The following is a 22,808-nucleotide window of genomic DNA, read 5'->3' on the forward strand; positions in this document are numbered from 1 at the left end:
AGATTCCTAGTATAATGTTCACTCCAAATTTAGACCTATTCTCAGAGTCAACCATCTCTATCATCAATTTGTCAATCCTCTTCTGTTCTATAACATTCAGTTGCTTGCTAATCAGGGCAGGCCCAATAGTTTTATTGATGTGCTCAACAGCCTCTGAAACATTTTTTTCCCATAGCTAGTCTTCTCCTCAACTTGAGCTCTAGGGTCTCATATACAACAGCTGAGGTACCATTGGATATAGTTCTGAAGAGATCTTTCCCAGGGCAGGACCCATCTCAAGATGGAGATTTCCTGGAAAGCCAGAAACCTCTCTGACAAAGAGCTGGAGAACAGAGATGGTGAATTTCTACTCCTATTTCTTGTCACTCAGAAAAAAGGGACAGAGGAAAGGGTACTGCAGATGTCAACTGGGAGCCCACAAGCTCACAGGTCTCTCCTTTATTCCCCTGAGCCTTGCCCTGTTGAGCCTCTTTTGCTACATAGATTTTGTAAAGCTCCCTCTATGATCCTGATGTACAACCAGACATGAGAACCACTAGTACAGATTATAATGAGAAGCAACTTTTTAGTTACTTCTAGGTAAAAAATTTAGGTTATATAATTTTTCAAACAAAAGATACATTCCCTTTTTATTGGTCATGATGTAGAGCATCTTTCAAGCTAAATTATATTATAATTATTACATGATACTCAATCACTAAGCCAGTTTCAGAAAAGACAAATTTCATATTTCAATTTATTCAGTAAGGGGAGGTCAAAAATGAAGGCTTTTTTCCCTTCTACCATATTCGCTAAATTTATGTTTAAACCTGATATATATTTTATAACACTATTTAAGTTATGGCTTTTTCTAAACCAGTGCTTTTTAAGATAATAGTTATAAATACAATTGTTTTGAGAAAATAGGAAATAAACACTTTCACTTGCTGGTTTCTAGTTCATTATTCCCTTTGTCATTAAGATGATAATGCTATACAAATTAATATTTAGACATAAATAGCAAACATAATTTTAACATTTTTCATAATATTGAGAGATGTTTCAGTATTATATAATCAAAAAATCTATTACTAATACACATGTACACATCTTATAAAAATACATTTAAAAACAAAAATGGGACAAATACTGGGTCATTATTCCTCCAAGGGTGAGCTGGTATTATGAAGAGGCTTTGATTTCTTTATCTTTATCAGGATATTCTTCCACCTCTGAGGAGAATATTAACTCTGGAGAAGAAAATGAACAGATCATACTTAAAATTGTTTCCCAGTGCCTCCAACAGAGTTGTATAGCTTATTTATAAATAGTCCTTTAAAAAATTGACATAATATATACTAATAGAAAGCCCTCAAGTAAGATTTCTTGACAGTGAAATCTGATTTAAAAGGTAAGCTGATAACAAATGTACAAGTTTTACATTTTAAAATATTTAAATTTTAAATTATAAAACCCTTAAAAGTAAAACGTAATAGAGACAATATACAAAATCCTACCTGGAAATTTAAGTCACTTAGAGAATCAAAGATCATTAAACAGCTAAAATGTCTAATTCTACAGTGATCAGATCATCTGAAACATAGGGGACAGATACAGAGGAAGGACTTGGAACTAACAAGAGATGTGTGCCAGGATATTTTAAATGGGTCATCCCATTTAATCATCAAAACAATGCAAGAAGCCAGGTATCATCATCTCATTTTATACTTACTTTTTAAATCCACATGTTGTATGACTAACATGGCCTTAAAATAACAGGATTCTGGAAATATTTAGACTGAATACTGCACAATCCAGATGCAGTTTTGATCCCAACTACAATGTAGAATGTTATTAGCTGACATTTTCTACATTTAAATTATTACTTAGCATAGATGTTGGCGAAATTCTGCATGCTAAGGCTTCTGAGGCAGATAGGTTGTAAATAGTTGGTCAAATCAAAAATAAAATAATAACCAACGCCCAGAAAATATCCATAAAAGATGTTTGGCCAGGCGCGGTGGCTCACGCCTGTAATCCCAGCACTTCGGGAGGCCGAGGCGGGCGGATCACGAGGTCAGGAGATTGAGACTGTCCTGGCTAACATGATGAAACCCCATCTCTACTAAAAATACAAAAAATTAGCCGGGCGTGGTGGTGGGCGCCTGTAGTCCCAGCTACTCAGGAGGCTGAGGCAGGAGAATGACGTGAACCCGGGAGGCGGAGCTTGCAGTGAGCCAAGATCGAGCCACTGTACTCCAGCCTGGGCGACACAGCGAGACTCCATCTCCAAAAAAAAAAAAAAAAAAGGATATTCAAGGGTAAAACTGTTGAACATTGGCCAAGGAAACACAATTTACAATACAAATACTAAACAGTTCTTCAAGCAGCCTAAAAAGTTAGCAGTTTGCTAATATGATGATTCTTCTTCAGGTGTTCCAAAAGGGGTCTGGGGACTACAGATGAGTGAATCACTGCACACTGAGCATGTTAAAAGAGTACTAAATGCTGTTAGCCAATGAACGGTTAAGAATTTGTACCAAATAGAGGAGGAAGAATAATTAACTTGAGTATGTGTCTGACAGAGAGGCTATGTAGACGAAGCATGATTTATTTCAAAATTAAGAGATACTTTCATCAGCAGGAGACTAAGAGAAGTGAAGAGCAAAGACTTTTTCTAAATTACTTGAAGGGTTCCAAGAGAAGAAATACCTCCTGAAAATGCACAAGGGCCACAGAAGCCCCTCATTAAGTAGTTCCAGACTCAAGCCCTCCTAGACACTCCTCCCTGCTTCTCTTGGCATTCTGTTACACCACTTTATTTTCTCTCTTCTTGTATCATTTTAATTTAAATGTGTCTTTGTTATTGGAATATTATAAGCTATACCTATTAAAAGCAGGTTTATAAAACCATTATAGAAGATTTCAGGATATTCTTATACTATTTTTTTTCTTTAATACCTTCACTAAGATCCATGCCTGGCCTGTAAGACAAAAATAGCCAAGATAATCCAACCAGAAGAGCCACCACGAGATTCACCACAATCCATGGCTGGAGAATCTGTTCCTCAATTCCTGCTTCCCTAAAAATGTAGAAATACTCATTAGAAGTGCCTTCAGTTTGGTTCATATACACAAATATATCTATTTTATGAACTTTAAGAAAAAACAGCAGTCCTCTCCTAGAGAAATAACAAGTAAAGCGTGAAAGAAAATATAATTTCCCTGTAAAATATACCACATATATAATGAGAACAAGGGTTCAAAAGTTATTTAAACTCTAAACAGATCTGCTGTATACATTCATATAAATGCAAAGTTAGTATTCCCAAGAAAATTCTCTAAAAGTTTTCCTTCCAACTACCATATTAATCATCAATAAAGTATCTCTGCTTTCTCTTTACCTGATGTCCCTAGCCACTCTCTCAAAAAAGACTACTTTTGGATGCTACGTGCAGCATTTGGGGAAAAAAAAAAAAGACTGCTTCTCTAAGTTTTATGAACTAGAATCTCAGCCATCCTGGCAGCTTCATGGCTGGCCGCTGATCTGCAGATGTTGGCTCTCCCTATTCTGCTCTTTCTAGCATTGCTTGGTTTTCTGAATCTATTCCAGCTACTCACTCCCATCACTGTTCTGGGGTATGAAACTCCCTGACAGGGGGTAAGAATGCAGGGCTCCTTCCGTCCATCGTATGATGGACTATAACTTGGCTGGTCGCAGTAGCTCACGCCTATAATCCCAACACTATGGGAGGCCAAGGCGGGTGGATCACCTGAGGTCAGAAGTTCAAGACCAGCCTGGCCAACATGGTGAAACCCCATTTCTACAAAAATACAAAAATTAGCCAGGCATGATGGCAAGTGCCTGTAATCCCAGCTACTCGGGAGGCTAAGACTGCAGAATCGCTTGAACCCAGGAGGCAGTGGCTGCAGTGAGCCGAGATAGTGCCACTGCACTCCAGCATGGGTGACACAGCGAGACTCCATTTTGGAAAAAAAAAAAAAAACTATAACATGAAGATCTAAAACAGATTTTTAAAAGGAAGATATTTCATTAAAAATGCAGGTGGACATAACAATAGTTACCTACTAACCAAAGGAATAAGTATTTTCTTGCCATCAATTTGGAAACAAAAACAGAGCCTTCATTATTTGTAGATGAAAAAGAATGGAAGGATAAGAAAAGTTGCTGTTATTGCCATTAACAATTGCTAATGTCATTGTGAATTCTTACCAGAGGCTACCATTAACAGAAGAAGGTGTGTAAAGGTGGATTCTGTCACTTGTCATTTGCTGACTCAGAGATAGTATAAGAGCAGTAAAGTACACTGAGAAAAAGACAAATGAAATTACTAATAATTTTTAACAACCTGGTTTATTTTGAATTTATAGATTAATATCAAAAATAATCTATACTTTGGTGACTGATGATATAAAAGAAATTTATTTGACCAAATAAATATATTTCAATAGGCCAGATATTCTTATATAAATTTTTGAGAACAATAGGTGCAGAAGGATCTTTTGAGACGTTCACTATTTCATCATTAGAACTGACAAGAACCTAGAACATCTTTTTAAAAGTTAAATGACTTGCTCAAGGTCCTAAAACTAGTTTTATTAACATTCTCAAAACTTAGAACAAAATGCATTCCAAATGATCAGAAAGATATAAAATAGTTTTTGTTATTAAAAGGCCATACCCGCTGAATCTGTTTAATGTCAAGTAGAAAATACAAAAGTTAAAAAGTAATATAGTACAATAAATTAAGCTTTTCAAAGTTATTTAGATGAACCTCAATTGAAAAAATAATTCTATCAATATTGTGCCTTTTATGTTTCTAATTACAAATTCACTGAACATCTATAGGTAATGTTTATAAGTAGCAGTAATACAACTTTTAAAAAAATTATATTTATCCTGGTTCAAAATTATGGTATAACTCAAGTATTACACAGTTATCAAGTTAAACTGCTTACTCACAGAAAGATGCTAAAGCTGTAGGATCCAGGGCCAAAAAATTTCGGATTGCTACTGATATTTTAGCAAAGTCAATCCTAGAAAATACAAAAGCTTCTTGTCACAGCACAGTTGTAAACTTCTTAACAAAACTTTACTTTCTTGACTATAGTTTTTTCCTTCTCTATTCTAATGCTACCACATATACTATTACTAGGTTTTAAGTAGCTACAGTGTATACTTAACACGCATGACAAAATTATCTAATTTACAAAGGCCACATAAAACATCTAACTAGACTACTTTGGACAACATTCCTTTGGGGTTAAAACATCCTAAAGAAAATTAAACTTGATCTACAAAATTTCATTACTTTCTACCTCTTTCTATTACCCATATTATTAGGCTCTAACTAGGTGGATTTTTTTTAAAAGGGGTTAAATTGTGTTCCCAAAAAGGTATGTTGAACTCCTAACCTGGAGTACTTATAAATGTGACCTTATTTGGAAGCAGGGTCTTTGCAGATGTAATAAAGATAAGATAAGGTCATTAGGATGAACCCTAATCCAGTATGACTGGTGTCCTTATTGGAAGAAAAACAGATACAGAGATGCACAGGGGGAAAGCGCTGTGTGACGACAGAGGCAAATATTGGAATGATGCATCTACAGCCAAAGAATGCCAAGGACTGTCAGCAACCACTGAAGTGAGGGGAAGGTCATGAAACAGACTCTCCCTCAGAGCCCTGGAAAAAGAAATCAACCCTGGCCACATCCTGATTGCAGACTGCTCGCCTCCAGACCCGTAAGAGAATAAATGTGCTGTTTTCAGCCAGCCAGTGTGTGGTACTTTGTTACAGCAGTGCTAGGAGACAAAAACAAATGCTCTGAGTTTCACCTATACCTGATTTAGATGATATTTAGGAACTTCTGAGTTGACTATATTTGGATGAAATTTTGGACTTACGAATTGATGCTGGAATGGGTGAAGTCTTTTGGGAATATTTTGTTTACAATGGTCTCATCCCCTCAAAAAAGAACAGAAGTAGACTGGCCTCAAAACTTTTTGAAGTAATATTGATACTCTATAATTCTATTTTGAAAACTGTCATGGTCAGTGACACATTTTGCTCAGCATTTCCTCCTGAAGAAGTTAGACAGATCTGGAGTCATAAGCATTACCTGTCAAAAGCTGAAATTGTACTCAGAGCCAAAAGCAAGTACAGAAGACTCTGGAATGGATACGCTAGGGTCTTGTATTGTTGCAGAAGGTTTGAGAGGTTGGATAGCTGATCTCCTGCTAGAACATATATCACAACAATATTCCACACAGCACAGCCAGCCAAGAATCCATGAGAAAAGAGACCAATCATCCTGAATGGAAAAAGGTTTGATTACTATACATGAATTACTAAAGTAAAAAGCTGAAACATGTTTAAAATCTCTTCATATACAAGAATAAAATTCAACATTTCATGACAAGTAAAAGCAAGCTCTTTCTTTTTAGTTACACTGATAGGTAGATCACTCAATTCCAACAGGATGTTTAAAAAATATACCTACCTACCATTTTAAGTTGTCATTTCTTTAACAATATTGAACAACCAAGAGGTTATTTTTTTCTTTAATTACAGAACTCAGTTAACGTTTATTTTAAGAAAAGTCCAACAAAAGCAGCCACCTGAAAGCCCGGTGCACTGTAAGTGCCACATCTCTGGTGGTCCAGGAAGGCTTCATGTCCATTGACACATCTATGTTTTCTGTGGTCTTTATCAGCTCTGAACGATCAGCAGCCTGGAATCTCCCTAAGAACACATAATGTAATTACTAACAACTAGCAAGAGAGAACCCTGGTAGCCTTTTTCTTTTTTTTTTTTTTAAATTCCATACTCAGGAAGCCGCAAACCAAGACTGAAATATTGCTGTTCTATCTGAAAATTCTCCTTGACTCAGTACCTATTTCAGAAGGATCTTTTCTTGGGGTTCCTTAAACATAATTTTTCATCTTGAAGAAAAATAAGTGATGTCAGTGTATTTTCTGCTCAATCCAAAGTGAAATAACAATTTCAGAAACCAATTGTATTTAATAAAAAAAAAATGAACTTTCAACTCAGAATAAAGTCTAGAAACCTTTAACATGACCTAGTCTACAAAATTCTAATTTAGAGACTTTAGAAGTATTAAAGTTTACATGCCTATACTATCAAGGTAAGTCAATATTTGAAAACTACTTTAAATTTCTTAGGAAAAGATGTCAGGATGTGTAGCATGGCTTTCTGGGATGACAGGAAAGAAATGGGCTGCTTCATAAATTTCTCTTTAGAACATTCCTGTGAAGAACATCAGTTCAAGAGTCAGCATTGCAATATTGCATGAGCAGGGCTTTAGCCTTTTTACTGTTGATTCAGAGGCTCCTTCTTATATATCTAGTAATCCACAAATAGACCTCAGGAAACAGGAAAGGTTCCATTTCAATTATCCTCACCAAACCCAGTTCGCAGGTGTTTTGGAGGATGAAAGACACGGGTGTGACAATTTTCCCTAAGAAAAGACAACTTCTGGGCAGACAATAGAACCACTAGTGCCTTTTATGGCCAGTTACTCTAGCAGGGAAATTTTTATGCTAAGTGAAGCAAGAATAAAAATGAGGATTAAGTGATACTGCTTGAAGAAGAATTGCGGTAATTTAAATGACCACATGGTAGATGAATAAAACCACGTGACTAGAAGTCATAAAAACACAGTTCAAGTCCCAGTTCCACCCTAACCAACTGTGAGACACTGGGTAAGTCAGCCTCTCTAGACCACAGGTTTCTTATTGGCCAAGAACTGCAAGATCCCTTAAATGGGATCTTATGAAGTAGAGTTCTAAAACAATGTACACAAAATCTAAATTGTAAATTTTAAGGACTAACCTTTATGTTTCAGATGAGTTCTTTAGGCAGCATATCCTTAACATATCCATGGTAGTATATAGTCATGATCATGCTTTGAGTAGGTTTTTCTTATACACTGTGTTATAGATTGAATGTGTCCCCCAAAAATTCATATGTTGAAGCCCTAACCCCCCAGTGAGTGTGAGGTCACTGGGAGGTAATTAGATTTCGATGAAGTCATGAGGATGAAGTTCCCATGATGAGATTAGAGTCCTTTTAAGAAGAAGAAGACACACCAGAGCTCTCTCTGCCACATGATGACACAGTGGCAGCCATCGGCAAGCCAGGAAGGGGCCTTCTCCAGTAACCTAATCTGCTGGAACCTTGTCTTGGACTTCCTAGCTTTAGGAACTATGAGAAATAAATGTCCATGGTTTAAGACACTCAGTCCGTGGTATTTTCTTATAGCAGCCTGAGCTAAAATACACTGCAAACCTAGTCTCATAGCCAATATACATTATACAATGTCAGAACTATCTTGCAAAATAATATATAGCTATAATGTTGTATTTCTTATTTAATATGGTAGTATCATCATGCATTTTCTCTCTTATTGTCAATTGTAGAATTTTTATCATTATCTGTCCCACCACAACTACTACTAATTGCAGCAAACTGGTAAAGTACAAGAAAGAATAAAGAATCAGGCAGGGGTGGGGAAGATCTTTACATTACCCATAACCCCATAAATCCAGAAACAACCAGCATTAATATTCAAGCCTATTTCCTTCAAGTCTTTTGTCCTATGCATCAATCAAACTGCGTGTGTGTGCGTGCACATGTGTATATGCTCATTTTTTATCACAATCTTTCCATAAAATGAAAAATTCTCCCTAAACATTATGTTTAATGGTGAAGAACATTATTATATAGATACACCACAACTTACTGAAATTATTCCTCTCCTATTTCACATTTAGGTTGTTTCCAGTTTTTCACTCTCATGAATCATAGCATGATGACTAGTTTTGTGTATAAATTGTTGTACATAGTTTTGCTTAATTCCTTAATTCAGATTTCCAGAAGTATAAAGGATATCCTTGTACAATTTTTAAAGAGTTCATATTCTAAAACAAGGCATCTACTTACGGCTTTTTTCCACAAATACTTTGCCTACAGGCTGGCTAATGCCAGTGGGTGCAGTGAATACAGACTGCTGTTCCACAGTAGTTTGCTCATCAGTGATTATGTCTTCATCTTCTACTCCTAGCTCATTGGCATACTGTAATTCTGCTGGCTGGGTTTTCCTGTAATAAGGAAGTATGTATGAAAAATAGATGATTATTGAATTTTTACAGACTTACATAAGGAACTAGCTATAAATATAATGGAAATGGCCCTGGACTTGAGTTAAAAAATTTGGTTTTATCAAATAAATCGGTTATTAACTATTATGTGCAGCAAGTTACTTACATTTCTGGGGGCTTCAGTTTTCTCATTTGAAAATTGAAGTGACTGAATTAGATCTGTAAGCTTCTTTCCAAATTTAAAACTGTATGATTCTGTATAGACACTGATAAGGTTTGGCTATGTCCCCGTCCAAAATCTCATCTTGAATTGTAATAATCCCCACCTGTCAAGGGACTGTTCTGGTGAAAGTGAGTTCTCAGGAGATCTGATCGTTTTGTAAGGGGCTTCCCCCTTCACTCAGCTCTAATTCTTCTCCTTCCTGCTGCCCTGTGAAGAAGGGTGTGTTTGCTTCACCTTCCACCATGATTGTAAGTTTCCTGAGGCACCCCCAAGTCATGCTGAACTGTGAGTCAATTAAATCTCTTTCCTTTATAAATTACCCAGTCTTGGGTATGTCTTTATTAGTAGTATGAGAACAGATTAACACAGACATTGATCACTATTTGTAGGTTCATTTTCAAATACAAGTAATAGTGCTATATATATGCCTTCCAATGTTATTTCTTTAAAGTATACTACTCATTTTATCTTAATGCTAAAACAGTTTTACTTATTCCCTAAATAATCATAATTTGAATTCTGTTAACATAAGAAAATAAATCACAAGATCCTATTTCACTATCTTTAATTTTTAAATATCCTTAATGTTTAATTTTGCTACTTATATATTCTATTTGTGTTCCTCGTTTTTAGAGATGGCTCTTAAGTTTTTTTATTTAAGTACAATCTTAATTTTTTTTATTTTCTCAGTGGTTTACTCTTCTCAAATTTGTCATTAGATTGGTTTAACTTATTTTTTGTAATAATACTTATCCTAGAGGTACACAAATACAAGTATGTAATAAGACTTAATGAGAAGCTACTGTTTGGGAGCTCCAAACAAAGCATCAGGGTAATCCTGGAGAATAGTTAGAAGAATAAATAAATTCTTACTTTGTCTTCCTCCGAGGTTTTTGAATAACTGCCTCCTCAGCTGGCTCCGCATCAATACCATTTTCATTTCGTAATAAAGATGAACTAGATGACTTCTTTTGGGTGGAGGAAGTCTCCAATTCTGAAAACAAAATACATTTAACTTTTCAAATAACTAAAACATAAAAAGAAAAGTAATGTACAAGACTTGTTTAAGAGAAAAGAACTTCAAGAATTTTAATTGGGCAAAAATGTTTTCACTATCTTAAAAATTTTTAATTTTTTAAAAATGTTATACTTCTAAACTCTCAATGTAAAAATTGAAATTGTAATGCCAAACAATATGGAAAAAAATTAAGTAACCCAATACCCAGGCTGTGTTGAAGATTCCCAAGATTATCTCCTGGTTCGCTGACTTTCTAGAAGGGCTCACAGGACTTGGAAATCATCACACTCACAATTATGGTTTACTACAGCAAATGGATATAAAGCAAAATCAGCAAAAGGAAAAAGCACATGGACCAAGTCCAGAGGACACCAAGTAAAAGCTTCCAAGAGTCCTCTATCAGTGGAGTCAAATAGGATGCACTAACATTACTGGAGAGTAATGAGTTGTGACAACACATGTGACACATGTTGTACAAGGGAAGCTCATCAGAGACAGTGCCCAAGGTTAGGGGCTAGTCACATAAGCCTAGCACATACCAAAATTCTGGATGCCCGGAAGGGAAGCAGATGTTCAGCAAAAATCACTTTGTGTGCACAAATGCACAGTGAGCCACCTTATAATTTAGGGAAAGTTTTCTATCAGTGTAGGGAGCTGTTTATCATCCAAGTTCTCAGATGCCAGCTAAGGGCCAATCTTACCAGCAGGCTTTTCCAAGGATAGCAGTCTCAGGTCTACTATATTAACTCTTTTCTGCACACAGGGTAGGTATTAAGTTTAAATGAGTCAGTGAAGCCTTCTTCTAATCCACTAGCTACTCTTCCTACCTGGAAATACTAGCTCCCTGGAATACCTTCAAGACCTTACAATTCTATTGTAATAAAATACTTACAGCCTCGACTGGAAATATAATGCAAGCAGTAGAGCCTACCATTGGTCATCCTGAACAAAATGAATGAAAACACAATTTTTAAATCCAGAAACTTAGAAAGCTGAACCTGCCAGCCTTGGTACTTTGGAATGGCAATGACAGGTCCTTTTTGATTCAAAACTTAGTTGGACCCTGAATTTTCTAAAAAAGGTCATTTCTGTAAACATACTTTTCACAAATTATAAAACTAGGTATTGGTATTCATCTTGATTTTTAAACTTGTATCCCAACTAAATTACTAAAAGGGCAGTTTTAATGAAACTACATTTACTGCCACTAATGAAATAAACTGTAGAGTAGTTAAAGCTAGTCTGAGAACCATTTCTGTCTCTTTTCCTTCTTCTGCCATCATCCGCCCCTTCATTCTCCTCATAGACCCTTAGTGCCCGCAGGGACTGTGGCATCCCACTTCAACTTGCCTTCCAAAATTATGTTCCATTCTCCTGACTTTTCTAGTTCCTGCCCTTCTAATCCTATAATTCTTCCATCCAATCAAGACACGCCGTTTTCTAGAAGGACAAGTAATTAGGAAAATTATAATAAATTATTAATAAGGGCTGATGTTAATAGGAGAGCGCTAATCTCCCCATCTTTGTTCCTTCCCTGAGTTTTACTCCAATACAACCCTTTGTCATTTTTCTAATTATTATAAAAGTCATAATGCTCAAAATATAAAAAATTAGTAAAATATAAATGAAGGAAGAAAATTTCAAAAATCATACTTCCTCCTTCTAAAACTTCTACCACTGTAACACTGCTATATTCTTCCATTCTTTTTACTATGTAGATGTATGTACATATTTACGCTCTGGGTTGAACTGTGCTCCACAAAAAGATATGTTCAAGTCCTAACTCATAATACCTGTGAGTGTAACCTTATTTGGAAATAGAGTCTTTGCAGATGAAATCAAATTAAGATGAGGTCATGCTAGATTGGAATAGGCCCTAAATCCAACGACTGATATCCTTATAAGAACAGGGAAATGGAGACACAGACACACAAGGAAAAATGTGAAGATGGAGGCAGAGAATGGCATTATGCCACCACAAGTCAAACAATGCCAAGGACTGTCAACAACCATAAGAAGCTAGAAGAAATGGCCAGGCGCGGTGACTCACACCTGTAATCCCAGCACTTTGGGAGGCCGAGGTGGGAGGATCACCTGAGGTCAGGAGTTCAAGACGAGCCTGGCCAACATGGCAAAACCCTGTCTCTACTAAAAAATACAAAATGAGCCGAGCATCATGGCAGATGCCTGTAATCCCAGCTACTCAGGAGGCCGAGGCAGGAGAATCGCTTGAACCCGGGAGGCAGAAGTTGCAGTGAGCCGAGATCGCACCATTGCACTCTAGCCTGGGCTATAAGAGTGAAACTCCATCCAAAAAAAAAAAGAGGCTCGAAGAAACAAGGAAGAATTCTTTTCTAGAGACTTCAGAGGGAGCATAGTCCTGCAGACAACTTGATTTTGGACTTCTCACCTAAGAACTATGAAAAAATAGACTGTTGTTTTAAGTCACACAGTTTGTGGTAATTTGTTATGGAAACCCTAAGAAATTAACATAGTATATTTTACAAAAATGGGATCCTCCAATACATACTATTTTATAACCTTTGTTCTTTGATTTAATAATACACAACTGATGATTATCCGTGTCACCCTAACAATCCTTTTAATGGGTACCTGGTTCCTATTTATGGATAAAGTATGATTTATTTAGCCAGTATCACACCGTTAAATATTTGGGTCATTACCAATTTCTACTCTTACAAATAATGCTACAGTTAACATCCTTTAATTACTGCAGCTATTGAATTTACTACTATTCCTAGAAATCTGGACAGGCTATATCTATGCTCCTATGAGCAAAGCATGAGTGCACCCATTTCCCATCAATATTGGATTTTATAATTTGAAAAAAGCATTGCCAATTTGATAGGCCAAAAAATGGTATAGTATTTTATTTACCTTGTGAACTGCCTGGGACACAGAAAGACTGAACAAATGTTAGCTGTTGTTTCACTATATTATTGTTAGTACAGAATCTATCATTTCCCCACTAATCTGAAATGTCCATTTCATCATTTACTAGATTTTTCTATGCACTGAGATCTGAACTTTGTTTAGTCCTGTATTTGTTGCCCTCCTCTCATAATCTATACATACATGATCAAAAGAGACCTATAAAGTATTCTTGGCTTAAGCCATTGGAGTTATTCTAGTGGTAAATATTTTAAACATAAAAGCAAGAAACCACCTGTAGGATATGGATAGAGGGAAAGAAATGAGAGCAGAGAGGTTTTTATCATGTCATCAAAATCACAAGTGCTATCACAACCTAACCTTGGTTTCTTCACGTACCAAGAGGTAGCCTTGTCTTTTTCTGTCTTCTTTGAACAGGAGCCTCTGGGTGCTCTTTGAGTTCTTTAGTTGATGGCTCACTGCCCTCAGAGGGCCTTCGACCAGCAGTCTGAGAAAGGCCTTCCAAAGAAGCACTTGCTATAGAAAAACAGAGTAGAAAAAAATGAGATTACTTGAGCAAACATCACTGAATCTTAAAAAGATGGAGGAAAAGGTAACTAGAATGTTTCCTATAGAATAACTCCATCTCTTTCAGAACTAATTATCCCCCAAATCTTTTCTTCCTCGTCACCTGTAACTTTGGGCTTTAAGTTAGGAAAAGAAATAAATGAAGGAATAAGAAAGGCTGAGGAAGAAAAAAAGAGGGGGCTAAAAAGAAGAGCAAAAGATAGGAGGAGGAGAAATTGCTTCAGAACATTTAGAGCTTTGAAAAAGGTGGAAAACATAATAAAAACTGATACCATAGAGAATTCTCTTACTTGCCTCTTGCCTGAAGAATTTTCATCAGCCTCTATATAGTAAAGTCCTTCATTAATAAGTTAAAGAATGATAAAGTCATCATGGATAATCGGAGTTAGCAGGTAATTTATAAATCTCTTCATTTGGTCATTCACTTCAACTTCTTCCCTCATGAAATCTTTTAAAAGAATTTCAACACATACCTGACTGCATTCCCTTCCTGGCTTGTCTTCTTCACAAAAGAAGAAATAGAAATTGCACCGGGTGCAGTGGCTCATGCCTGGAATCCCAGCACTTGGGGAGGCCAAAGCAGGCAGATCACCTGAGGTCAAGAGTTAGAGACTAGCCTGACCAACATGGCAAAACTCCCTCTCTACTAAAAATACAAAAATTAGCCAGGTGTAGTGGCATGTGCCTGTAGTCCCAGCTACTCGAGGAGGCCGAGGCAGGAGAATTGCTTGAACCCAGGAAGTGGAGGTTGCAGGGAGCCGAGATCACACCATTGCACTCCAGCCTGGGCAACAGAGCAAGACCCTGTCTCAAAAAAAAAAAAAAAATAGAAATGTATCAATAAACAAATGAAAATGTTTAACCTCACTAGTATTTAGAGAAATGCAAACTAAAATAAGCTACTTTCCCCCCACTAAATTAACAAAAAAATTTTAAAGATTGATATTGTCCAATGTTGTTAAGGATTTAGAGAATGAGACACTCTCAGACTCTACAGGTAGCAAGATAATAACTAAAGCTTCCTTAAGGTAATTTGGCAGAGTCAGTCATACTAATAACGCACACATCCTGCACCTAGCAATTCCACTGTTAGCAATCCATCCTACAGAAGTACTTCTTCCCTACCACCCACTATTTTATGCAGAACTGCAACACTGTTGGAGTGAAAAATTGGAAATAACCTAAATAAATAACAGACCAGTGATTATGGTACGTTCTTATCATGTAATACAATGAAGTCACTGTTTAAGAATACATAGAACTCTATGTATTAAGAAACAAAGATAGTATGTATGATTCCTTTTATGTTTTTGTTGTTGTTGTTTGTTTGTTTGTTTTAAAAAAGGAGTAGCAACCACAGAAACCTTTTAGGAGTGTGAGTGGTCACAAGTAAAGAGTGAAGTTAAAGGATCAGGTAAAGATAACCTTGAGGTTTCAAGCCTGAGTGCTGGGAAAATGGCAGGTTCCATTAACAGAAAATCATGAGACGTAAAAAAATTATTTATTCTTAAAGGCGACAATGGATTCTAGATGTGCTGAGTTTAGAGTTACGGATGCAACTTCCAGGATTATTAGTGGACGACTAAGACAAAAACGAGTTCTGCTCACGACTGAAGCTTTACTATTTAAATGATGATGTGGCCATGCCTTCAGACTCATGCTCTAATGTAGAGATATTCTGACTGAAGTGAGACTTAAGAACCCTGTGTTTCTAAATTCAGTATCTTGTTCAAGGGTCTGGAATCAATCATAGCTTAAAACCGTGTATGTTGTCTGGGGATAAAAGACCTTAAAGAGTCCAGGAATATCATGGAAATAGGAGCTTAGATGGCACCACCTTCTATTCCATGAACGCGTCCAGATACTCCTCAGGCTGCCCACTGCCCTGCACCTCACCACCACCAGGAATTCCACTGCTTCAAACTGGCCTTAATTCTATCCTTAATGAAGTGGAGATTCGGGGCTGCTGGGGCCTTACTTCTCCCTTATCTGTGATGTTTACTAGACCTGAGGTCCTAGGAAAACTTGTGATCCCACACAACAAAGAATAATGTCTTACCTGGTGTGTTTTTTGTTCTCGGCTTCTTTTTCTTAGGACGATTAAGTGGAATATCATCTATAAAGCAGGAAAAAAACGTCAACAGAAAAGGCTGCCTAAAATTCAATTCAGAGAACAGTCAGAAGAGAACTTTTAAACAGGGAAGAATTTTCCCTCTCTTCCCTGGGCCTGGCAAACGTTTATACATTAGGGGAAGAAGGCAAGAAATTGAGAAGATCAGAGAGAGCCCACAGTGTGGTACCAGTAGCACACTGCGGGTCAGTAATGTTAGAAACCATGACACAGAAAGTGGGTTCAACAAATATTCATCTGATCCCCTATATTTCCCAGCCTCCTCGCACACAGGTGTAGTCTATGATTGGTTCTGGCCTATAGGCTGTGAGCAGAAGTGATCTGTGTCATTTCGGAGCCAAACATTGAAAGAGCCAGTGAGTAATCTTCCAGCTTTCTCTTCCCTTGTTGTGGTGACTGAGGAAGCCTCATGTTAAGATGGTGGGATCACAACACAGAAGTAGCCTAGATTGCAGGCCAGGCGCAGTGGCTCACACCTGTAATCCCAGCACTTTGGGAGGCCAAGACGGGCAGATCACTTGCGCTCAGGAGTTCAACACCAGCCTGGTCAACATGGCAAAACCCTGTCTCTACTAAAAATACAAAAAGTAGCTGGGCATGGTGGCACACGCCTGTAATCCCAACTACTCAGGAGGCTGAGACAGGAGAATGACTTGAACCCAGGAGGCAGAGATTGCAGTGAGCTGAGATCACACCACTGCACTCCAGCCTGGGCAACAGAGCGAGACTCTGTCTCAGAAAATGAATAAATAAAGTAGCCTAGATTGCTATATCAATAGTAAAAAGGTAGTGAAAGGTAATGGTCCCCCATTTTTGCCATAGCAGACTTTGTATTAATTAGAAATAACCCTGGGTGATACTAAGTCACTGAGATTTGGGGGTTTTAGTATAGTATAACCTTGTCTACCCTGACTAAATGAGACAAAGGAAGGTGCAGTCCTCATTATAGAGCTACAAATTAGCCAACAGTTATGTGCTGGGTGACCCCATTCAGGGATGACGTGCTTTTATAATGGTAAGGCCATCTAGTGCTGTATGTCAATGACAATTTTTAAATAATAGCTATGGGAGATTATTTGACAAAAACATATTGTAGAATTACAAATTACACCATTCAGATCCAGTTTTAAGAGAAACAAACCAAGGAATCAAACTAATTTTTGAGCACCAAATACTGTATTTAGAAAATTTTATATTCACATTAAACTAACTCACCTTGACTAACACGTCATATAACACCAAACAAATTTAATCAGCAGGACAAAGACAAAAAAAGAAACAATTAATTAGAAACCTGTTAATATTCACAGTGAAAATTGACTTAAATCATTACAAATTTATAATAAAATTAGCTTTCACATAATAGCTAGTTTACAAACTAGTTTACTGTTTATAATTAAGCGGTTTAATAACACTGCTAATAAAATAATGTCAATATTTTCTGAACCTACACATACATATTCCCTACTGTCTATTAATAAAGTGGATTAAGCAGATTAAGAACTCTTACTTGTCACTGATTAAAATCAGCTTAAACTCTGAGGAAACTATTCTCACAAAAGATCAGAATTCTGATTTAAAAAAAACAAGACACTAAAACAGTTAGAAAGGGAATGGATCCATTATCCATTATCCATTATCCATTATCCTGAATACCATGTTGATATTCAGGCTTTTAAATATAACATTCCATTATAACTGTTATTCTTATAATTCAAGGATTTTTCACCTTTAAAATTTCAGAAAATCCCTAAATTTTTCAGAAGAGTTTCCTGAATCATTGTAATTTTGCAATGATACTAGTCAATTTTTCCACTGTCTTCATTTTCCATTTTTAAAGCTCAATAATGAAATTACTGTAAATTATTTTTACCTTGGCACAGGTGGAAGGGCTCGTGGAGGACGCTGTGGGGGGAAAAATAAATTTGCTTGTAAGTAAAAGCCTAGAGCATCTTTACTTCAAATACCACAAAGCTATTTTTTTTTTTTTTTTTTGATACAGAGTGTTGCTCTGCGGCCCAGGCTGGAGTGCAACGGCACGATCTTGGCTCACTGCAACTTCCATCTCCTGGGTTCAAGCAATTCTCCTGCCTCAGCCTCCCAAGTAGCTGGGATTACAGGCACCCGCCACCATGCCCGGCTAATTTTTGTATTTTTAGTAGAGACGGGGTTTCACCATGTTGGCCAGGCTGGTCTTGAACTCCTGACCTCAGGTAATCCGCCCACCTCAACCTCCAAAAGTGGTGGGATTACAGGAGTGAGCCACTACGCCCGGCCAAAGCAATTCTTTCAAAAGTCTGTTGTTCAGACATGAAATAAAAATATAATGGATCGGACTAGGATCTTCAAATCTCTTGATAATCTTGTTCATCAGTGAAACCTGGGAGGTACTGATGAGAAACATGGGCAATTTAAAATTTGTTCTCCCATTCTAAATTTCATATAAAATTCTTTCCTTCCTACATTCCTTTCTATCTCTAGGCCAGGCCCTTTTCTAAGCATTAGGAATACACTAATGAACACAATGGAGAGAACTCTGCTTTTATGAAACTTACATTCTAGTGGTTGAGTATTAGAAACAATGTTAAAAATATATATATGATAATATATACTATATATTATATGCAGCATGTACGATAAAATATATATTTATATGCTATATTTAAGACATATATCTTGTATACATATCGTGTGTGTATATATATATACACAAGATATACATATATATACACACACACACACACACACAAAACGTAATGAATGAAGGAGACTGAGTGCTACTTTTGTTAGGGAAAGTTTCTCTGAGTTTGAGCTGAGACCTGAATGAGAAAGGAGCAACCGGAACAAATGCAAATATTTTTAGGTTAAATTGGGCTTGGAATGTTTCAGGTAAAAGGACAGCAAGGCTGCCGCACAATTACCAAGGAGAGGTAGGCAGGAGCCAGATTAGTTAGGGCCTTGCAGACCAAGGGAAGAAGTCTGGATTTTGTTTTAATTCAATGGGAAACAAATGGAGGTTTTAAACCACATACTAACACAATTTTTAAAAAGGCCACTTGCATACACTGGGAAGAATGCGTTTTAGGGCAGAAAGAAAGGTGGGAGGAACCCTTCTAAACCCTCATTTACATGAATAAGAAAAGTGTTTGTAGTTCAGAGAGCATTACAGTTGAGAAGTATTTAGAATCATATACTAACAGAAATGCCTAGAAGCCAATTTAATGTTCCAAGTATCTCATGCTGCTTGCATAAGACATTTATTCAAAAGTGTTAAATTTCAGACACTCTTGTAGTTTGTCCCATTTAGCAATCCATTCGTTCGAACAGTAGATTAATGCAAGTACTACAAGATTAGGACGAGGCAAGCTGCCGTAATACCATCCAGTAGTCAAAATTACAACTGGAAAAGAATGACAGTCACGGGAACGCGCTATTGTTCTAAAGATGCTACGAAGCGCGCGCGATCGATCCAAGGACTCAGTTCACGTAACTGATTTCAAAAGTCCCGCAAAAATGACGTTCCACCCACCGAGAGACCCAACCTCTAATCCTCAAAAGTAGGACGGCTCAACTGAAGACAAAAATCTTAACAACTAAAAGTAGCTAAGGCTCACTTACCACAGGATTCTTCCCCATTCTGTGTTTAGCCTGCCTCGGCGGCAGCCGGCCCCCAAACCCAGGGCACCCAACCCCTCCCGGCTCGGTCGCGCGCGCAGGCGCAATGCGTCATCGGGCCGCGCCGCCGGGGTAGTACCCCGCGCGCAGCGCTACGCGGGGATGTTGGGGTGAGAGGCGTGCAGATATCTGGATTGGCCAGTCCAGACTAGCCCTGCCAAAAAGGGGGCCTCGGAGTTGGGGGTAATGTGCCCAGGAGCAGAAATCCGGCGACCGTGGTGCTGCAATCACAGCTTTCCCGTGGTTTCCTAAGCGCTCGCGGTGATTTGTTTGCGGGAAGCGGGGCGTGACGGAAGACGTTGGTTAAAGGACTCCGCAGGCAAACAACGATCTCTTCTGGGCAGCTACAGACCCCTCCTCGGAGGAGTCTAGGAGAGGCCTGGCTGGAAGCCCCGGCACTCACCGGGCGCCGGGCCTCAGATAAATGAGGCGTCGTCGTGGCAACGCGGGCTCAGGTCCCCGCAAACTTCATGCCGGGCCTCTCTCTCCCACTCCGGGAGTTCGGTCCCGGCCTCGCCTGGGTCTCCGTCCCACTCCTGTGAACACTGGAGGGGCGGATGCGCACACCCCAGGAGCAAGGCTCTCCCTTAGTGATCTCCAGCTCGTTGGCGCCCCACACACACCCACCCCTACCCCGCCAAGTGTAGCTGTTTACCCGCCACCTCTAGAGGCCGACGCGCCCCTTGCCGCTCACCAGGTGGCCCTCCTCCAGCCGAGCCCCCGAGTCAGCCCTCATGGTGCTCTCTCCGCGGGGCTTCCCCGGCGCAACCGCCGGCGGCCCGAGCCCAGCTCCCCGCGACGCAGCGGCCTCCGGGACCTGTGGGACTCCCGGGCTTCGTGGCGCCTGGCGAGGTCGCCGCCCCCTGATCCAGGTCCCCGCCCGCCTCTGTCCTGCCAGGCCCTGCTGGGTTTGGGAGGAATGCGTTTACTCTCCAGGACCAACGAGTCTGTGCGGGCCTGGGTGTGTGGATGTGTATTAATATAGGCAACTCTCACATTTTCTCCGATTGCTTACGCTTCATCCCACAACTGTGTAAATCAAATTTGGAAAAACTTTTTCTCAACCTTAAAATCAAATCCAACCTCACATAAATATCACTACAAACGACCTAATTTGCATCGTTTTGTTTGGTTGGGTTTTTTTTTTAAGATAATTTTCACTTTAAGTAACAGAGAACTACAAATATTTTGAATCATGCATTCTGTTTTACAGTTAAGAAAGAAATGGGAAAGATGGAAGAATGATGTGGATATGGAGAAGAGAACGATGCAGAAGATGAACAGATACAGGGACAGGGAAAACGCCTGGAAATCTCAAATCTAGGGAAAGAAAGAGAAACAGCACTTTGTAATGGCATCCTAATCTTGTTCAAACAAACGGGGTTTGTTGCCCTGTACGCACAGAAGCCAATATTATGGCGCTGGTTTTTTGAGAAAAGTTTTCATTGTGAGTCAACTAACAAGGAGACAGGAGTATAGCTCTAATCTGTCTCCCTGTGCTGGCTTTAAGACAGTATTTTTATTAGAAAACGTTTAGGGGGTGGATTCTGGGATTAGTAGGTGATTGGTGGAAGAAAAGAAGCCATCTGGAAAATCCTCTGGCGTTCGCAGTTACCTCTTCATGTCCCTTCATGGGTCGCATGTGCAAATTTTGGAGGGAGTCAGTGTGAAACATGGGGGAAGATTCAAGCTGTGACGCCAGCAAGCTCATTTTGTACAGACTCCAGGTAGCCATCCGTGTTAGTACTAACCAATTTCAGCCAGTTTGCTTTGTTTTGTTTTGTTTTTTAATCTCACAATGGAAGAAGTTTAGGCGTTTTAGCAAGTTGTTTTTTATCTGCCGTCCTGCGTGCTCAAGAATTTCTGTTAGTCCCTGGTTTCTTTAACTCTGAGACACGGTTTCACTCTTGTGATTTTCTGTATATAGGTCTCTAGGATTAATCCATTGCCTTTTTCTAATTTAGGCATGCATGTAGATATTGGCTGTAAGGAAAATTAGTGTTTGTCACACCTCTCATGAGAATAATTTTTTCCTTGTAGGCTGATTTGTAAATAGTGAAGGCAGTGCAGTTTCTTGTAGGTTTTGATTTTAGATGTGAAATGTGTACATTAAAACTTTCTTGCTGAGTTAGTCAAGTAAGCACTTTTTGTAAAAGATGTTTTCATAAAACGCGTTTCATAGAGTAAAATACAGTTTCTAAAGTTAAATATTGCTTATTTTATTTAGGAAAGCTCTTTATTTAAATCTTACAAAGATCATGTGAAATCTGCGAAAGGTTCTCATACTCAGTGACTTAACATTATTCATATTTCTACCACAGCTGCATATGAGGTAAAGGAGAAAAAAAAATTTAAGAGCCAAATAGGTAACTACATAACCATACAATAAAATTTTTTTTAAAATAAGATTAATTAATAAACTGCTGCACTTTTAAAGTTGTACACATTAAAATGAGTCAAATACTGTTGTTTTAGATTGCAACTATGGATCGCTGTAACAAGGGTACAGTGTTAAAACTCCAGCATTAAACAAGAAGTCTCATTAAGACTCAGTATCTGAGGAAATCCATGTTGCTGGTACCCACTGAGGCTCCTCCTGAGCCTTCTGTATGGCAGACAACAACTGGGCACATGCATCGTGCAAGCTGTCATTCACAATCACATGATCAAAAAATTGGCCAAACTGAGTTTCCATTCTTTGGGCTAAATTTTCCATCTCTTGTAGGTCTTCATCCTTTAGGAGAAATAGAAAAATATGGATAGTACAGACTTAATTGGACAAATGGAAAAAATACAGTTTGTTATGCTGTCACATTCAGTTGTGAAACTATGTATAAAAACAGTAAGGTCCGAAAATTTTGCACAGATGATTTTTAATAAAGTTTCAAAAATATTTTTTCAAAATTCTACAAAACAAGCAAACTAGAAAATAGTAATTTTTTTACCCTCTGTTATTGAAATAACGTGGCTAAGTATAGATAAAATAATTTTTTTTTTTTTTTAGACAGGGTCCCACTCTGTTCCAGGCTGCCATGCAGTGGGATCATCTCTGCTCACTGCAGCCTCTGCCTCCCAGGCTCAAGTGATCCTCCCACCTAGGCCTCCCAAGTAGCTGGGGCTATAGGCACATGCCATCATGCCCAGCTAATTTTTGTAGAGA

The 22,808-nt window shown here is 38.2% G+C and overlaps 2 protein-coding genes across 5 annotated transcripts in view; both read right to left on the bottom strand.

Annotated features, from left to right (window-relative positions):
* Positions 1-706: 706 nt before the first annotated feature.
* On the bottom strand, positions 707-20,495 carry TMEM237 (transmembrane protein 237). Of its 2 annotated transcripts, XM_002812742.6 has the most exons (13): positions 20,343-20,495; positions 17,847-17,878; positions 17,189-17,193; positions 15,902-15,958; positions 13,654-13,791; positions 10,218-10,338; positions 8,964-9,121; positions 6,620-6,743; positions 6,121-6,312; positions 4,964-5,037; positions 4,214-4,307; positions 2,941-3,062; positions 707-1,229 (listed from the first exon to the last, which is right to left on the bottom strand). In XM_002812742.6, exons 1-13 carry the CDS (start codon positions 20,382-20,384, stop codon positions 1,162-1,164), a joined length of 1,227 nt encoding a protein of 408 aa, XP_002812788.3. In that variant the 5' UTR covers positions 20,385-20,495; the 3' UTR covers positions 707-1,161. The 2 variants fall into 2 exon arrangements, with proteins under 2 accessions (XP_002812788.3, XP_054405637.1); XM_054549662.2 differs by lacking the exons at positions 17,189-17,193; positions 17,847-17,878; positions 20,343-20,495 and adding an exon at positions 14,316-14,646.
* Positions 20,496-21,087: 592 nt separating this feature from the next.
* Positions 21,088-22,808, bottom strand: part of MPP4 (MAGUK p55 scaffold protein 4) — a 56,368-nt gene continuing 54,647 nt past the window's right edge. For all 3 annotated transcript variants that reach the window (XM_063712963.1, XM_063712964.1, XM_002812745.6), the window contains one exon: positions 21,088-22,382. In XM_063712963.1, coding sequence (XP_063569033.1) covers positions 22,191-22,382 — 192 coding nt within the window. In that variant the 3' untranslated portion in view covers positions 21,088-22,190. The remainder of the gene's footprint in view (positions 22,383-22,808) is intronic.

This window comes from Pongo abelii, chromosome 11, assembly GCF_028885655.2.
Source record: "Pongo abelii isolate AG06213 chromosome 11, NHGRI_mPonAbe1-v2.0_pri, whole genome shotgun sequence".
Taxonomy (NCBI): domain Eukaryota; kingdom Metazoa; phylum Chordata; class Mammalia; order Primates; family Hominidae; genus Pongo; species Pongo abelii.

Bases quoted from the DNA above. Each gene is read 5' to 3' on its own strand.
- TMEM237 (XM_002812742.6), bottom strand. From the start codon at position 20,384: ATGAGGGCTGACTCGGGGGCTCGGCTGGAGGAGGGCCACCTG. The intron at 17,879-20,342 runs GTGAGCGGCAAG...TTCCCCCCACAG, and splicing joins GGCTGGAGGAGGGCCACCTG to CGTCCTCCACGAGCCCTTCC. The intron at 6,313-6,619 runs GTGGCTGCTTTT...TTTTCCATTCAG, and splicing joins ACAGTGCACCGGGCTTTCAG to GATGATTGGTCTCTTTTCTC.